Here is a 4,634-nt window from a genome sequence, read left to right as displayed (position 1 = left end):
AGTCAGAGATTTAGCTATGCATTACTAATATTGGCTCTCAAGAAAACTCATGAAAGAGTCTTTAGATGTATTTTTGTGTTTTGTAATTTATATATATATTTAGTATTTAGTAATAATATATTTGGATATATAATTATACATAATATCAAAATATAAATATTATATATATAGGTAATTAAAGGGCCGGGCCTATATCGGGTTTGAGCCTAATAAGGCCCAAACTCGTCTCATATTTAATTCGGGTCTAATTTTTAGGTTCAACCTCAGATCGGCTCACTAAATAGTCGGGCTCATCGGGCTTTCTGTCGGGCCGAACGAGCCGAGCTCGGGCTGACCCAACCCCATTGACAGTCCTACTCCGGTTCGATGTCGTACTACCTTTTTTTTTATTTTTGATTAATTTCAGAAACCTCACCTCACGGAGGTTTTCTGAGGTGAGATTTTTGACAATTTTCCTGACCTCTTTTAATATTTGAAAAATTACACTAATCTCTCTTGAGATTTATGATTTGGCAATAAAATCAGTTCATTTCTGAAAAAAATATGATTAAAAAATTACTTCCAAGAGAGATGAAAATTTTGTTCCTCAAATGCCCCTTATGCATTCCGGTCGAGGTGTATTAGCAAAAATAATTATCAATTACAAATAATTATCGATCAAGATGTATTGCAGTCATGATTGGCTCGAAAAATTTCATAATTTTCAACTAAAATTGTAACTTTTAAACATTAAACTGAGAACAATAGATATTATTTACCTGATTTAGGGTATGCCTTTTGTGATTTTGCATAGAAAAGAACGTCCAAATTTGCATTTTTTCTACCTTCTTTCTTAGCCACTACCATGAAATTACTCTAATACAAAGGCCATTTCATTAGTTTCTAAATCAAGGGGAAAAACCCTCAAGAAAAAATTTATTTTTCTATTTCTTTCCTCTGTACTTCCTTTATTTTACCCGAGTCTTTCTTATATACGATTGAAATGTGGTCATGTTAAGTTCTATCAATCACAAAATGAAGCTAATCGGTGTAGCAAAATGGCACCATTTTGTATTTTTCACATTACAGTTCATGCTATTAATAGATAATTCCATTAATTAGTGGATTTGTGCTATAATTACTTAATTCTCAAATTTTAGTTTCTAATCATGGATAATGTGTTGGGGTAAACCAGTAATTTCATACTAGGGGATGTAAGTAAATGAGCCCCTTATTTTGCCAAGGGAGGTTTGTGTAATTTTTCAAATCTCAGGAGAGGTCAGTGAAATTATCGAAAATCACAGGGAAGGTTTCTGAAATTATCCCTTTTTTTTTAAGTAGAAAATTTTTGGAATGAATTTGATTCTGTCATCATCACAAATCAATGCATACTTCTCGAAACCATAACATAAGGATTCTTAAATATCCTCCGTTAATACAACTTTTAATTTTCGTATCAGTAACGAAATTTGAATACATGAACTTTTATGCGAAATGTCCATCTCTTACCACTTTTATGTGTGTGCCCTGCTAATTGCTTTTGGCTATATAGAAAAGGTTTCTTGGTGACATTCTATAAATACTTTCTCAATTGTTGATCTTTAGCTTCTTTTTTTTAAACAATAGGAAAAACGTACCTTGTTTGGATTGTTTAGCTTCTATTTGTAAGAAATTCTAGGTTGTGTTTGGATTGTATTTTCTAGGATTTTTTGTAATAATTTAATATATATGAAAAAAAAAATACAAAAATGTGATCACGAAAAATATGCAAATTTTTTTCGAAAAATGACTGTCCAAACGGAGCCCTTCTGTCGCCGGAATTTTCACTTTTTTGGCCTCGGGAATTTCCACTTTTTATTTTTTGCCTCTGGAATTTGCACTTTTTAGTACTAAAGTGATATCTACTTTATGTCACATCTTTACCGCCCAAAAAAAAAAGTGAAAATCATGAAGCACGGTTCTACCAACCTTAGTCAAATCCTTCTTATGTCCAAGCTAGGGGCAAAAAATCATTGGCTGCAACTACAGGAAAAAAAAGGTTAAAAAACACATTGAATTGACAGAGTTTTGGAAAACGAGAAGAAAATGAACCGTCAGTAAAGAATTTGTTGGATAAAGAAATTTAAGAGTGACGCCAAAACCATCTTCCATCCTAATATTTTAGAATAAAGTCTTGCAACCATAAGGTTGGCCTTTATGGTTCGTCGCTTTATTGATTGGTTCATTTATATCTTCGCCTTTGTTTCTTTCTTTCTGGATGTCTGGTCCATCTTTCTTGTAGATAACCTACAGAATTCTTCACTGTGCTGTTTGAGCTTTACAAATCTTCTTCCTTGCTTTTCGCCTTTTCGCACCCCCAGCACTCCCAGCTCCTAAAATCTAAATTTTCCTGTCCTGAAAATCCAGGGAAGATGACTGGCTTGAAGGAATATATAGTGATGATACCAGTCATGGCTCATGGCCATCTAACCCCTTTCTTAGATTTAGCCATGAAAATTCAACAAAGAACTGGCTTCGCCATCACCCTAGTTAGCACCCCTCTTAATGTCAAGTACCTCAAGAATACTATATCAAAGGATTCATCCCAAGAATCCCAAATCAACTTAGAATCTCTTCCTTTCAACAGTGTTGAACATGGCTTGCCACCAAATACTGAGAACGCTGGGGCCTTGTCCTTGGACAGTATCATCAAACTCGTTCAGGCTGCAGCTGCTCTTGAAGGCCCCTTTCGCCGTCTCATCGCAAAAATCATTGAAAAGGACGGACATCCTCCGTTGTGCATAGTTTCTGATATTTTTGTCGGGTGGGCTACTGATGTAGCAAAGGATTTTGAAACTGTAAATGTAACTTTCACCACAGGTGGTGCCTATGGCACTGCTGCCTATGTTTCATTATGGCAGAACCTCCCTCATCGTTCCTCCGGCAAAGATGAGTTCAGTCTTCCTGGTTTTCCTGATTCATGCCGGTTCCATATCACCCATCTGCATAGATATCTGCAAGCTGCAGATGGTACTGATGAGTGGTCAAAGTTTTTTCAGCCGCAGATATCAAAATCTTTGGGATCTCTTGGATGGTTATGCAATTCAGTGGAGGAAATTGAGCCTTTTGGCTTGGATGTGCTTAGGAAATACATAAAACTCCCTGTTTGGTGCATTGGACCTCTTCTTCCACCACAAATGCTTGAACAAGATTCTTCTTCAGAATCCAAAATCATCAGTCAGCCCAGCGGGAGAGAACCAGGATTGCCTACAGAGAAATGCCTGGAATGGCTGGACTCGCATCCCGAGAGTTCTGTTCTTTACATCTCTTTTGGTTCCCAGAACACTATAAGTCCTCCTCAGATGATGGCATTAGCTATGGGGTTAGAGCACTCTGGGAAACCATTCATTTGGGCTATTAGGCCTCCTTTTGGTTTTGATCCTAAAGGTGAATTCAAGGCTGAGTGGTTACCAGAAGGTTTTGAGGAAAGAATGGCACAAACAAATCAAGGATTGTTAGTGCATAAATGGGCACCCCAATTGGAGATTCTTGGTCACAAGTCAACAGCAGCATTTTTGAGCCATTGTGGATGGAATTCAATCATGGAGAGTTTGAGTCAAGGTGTTCCCATGATTGGTTGGCCACTTGCAGCCGAACAAGGGTTCAACTCAAAGTTGATAATGGAGGAAATGGGAGTTGGTGTTGAGTTAACTAGGGGATTACAGAGTACTGTAGAGAAAGAGCATGTGGAGAAGGTAATAAATACTGTGATGGAGAAAGGAGGCAAAGGAGAGGAAATGAAAAGGAAGGCAGTTGAGATAAGAGGGTTGATAAGGGCTGCTGTAAGGGAAGATGAAGGACACAAAGGGTCTTCTTTGCAAGCTATAGATGATTTCGTCTCTGCAGTTTTGTCCAAGAGAAAAGTTCTTACAGCATCTTAATCAATTCTTGTTGAAGGATTATGTTTTATGGGGCTAAAGTTGTCCTGCCAATGAAGTTCACCTTTGGCTGTTGTGGAAATTGGATATGATTTAATCCCTCCTCCACTTTTATCTGAAATAAAGCCTTCCATCTGATTCTTTGAATTAATTTCCTATGAAGGATTATCTTCTTTCTTGATCAACCTCTGGCCTCTCAACCAGCATTTACACATCAAAATCAATACAACCTTTCAAGCATCAACTGCTCAACACAGGAAACGTTAACAACATAGTTTAACTTTTAAATATCGCAATCACATGGTACTTGATAATTGAAGTTTCCAATTAAGCACTAGTAAACTAGAAAATCCTGCTCGCACTACCTTATTGTCATTTCATGTAAAGACTAATATTAAATTTGCTGAAAATAAGACTGTCCTAAACTTTTAGCATTAATCTTTTGACAGTGTATATACTTTTATTATTGGATGCATGACACATAATTCAAATTTGAATTTGAAATTCAAATTTTACATATATATCGTGTATCCAACCGTGATAACGTATACGTTACCAGTGTATATAAGATTTATACAACTTTTATCCCTTTTAAAAATAGGGAAATGATGAATAAATTTTTGCCATATTGATGAAAGGAGTGTTCTCAATAAAAAGCTTAAACTGCTCCCACGCCCTTCATCTATACTAGCTGTATTTCTCATTATTGTATCACATAAATTTGCACTGAAGATTTAG

General features: G+C 36.3%; 1 protein-coding gene across 1 annotated transcript; it reads left to right on the top strand.

Annotated features, from left to right (window-relative positions):
* The first annotated feature begins 2,246 nt into the window (after positions 1 to 2,246).
* Positions 2,247 to 4,047, top strand: LOC113736532 (UDP-glycosyltransferase 92A1-like). The gene has a single exon (XM_027263555.2). The coding sequence runs from the start codon at positions 2,391 to 2,393 to the stop codon at positions 3,897 to 3,899; it is 1,509 nt and encodes a 502-aa protein (XP_027119356.2). The 5' UTR covers positions 2,247 to 2,390; the 3' UTR covers positions 3,900 to 4,047.
* The last annotated feature ends 587 nt before the right edge of the window (positions 4,048 to 4,634 follow it).

Source organism: Coffea arabica, chromosome 3e (genome assembly GCF_036785885.1).
Source record: "Coffea arabica cultivar ET-39 chromosome 3e, Coffea Arabica ET-39 HiFi, whole genome shotgun sequence".
Classification (NCBI taxonomy): Eukaryota; Viridiplantae; Streptophyta; class Magnoliopsida; order Gentianales; family Rubiaceae; genus Coffea; species Coffea arabica.
This window is presented reverse-complemented; position numbering and strand designations above follow the sequence as displayed.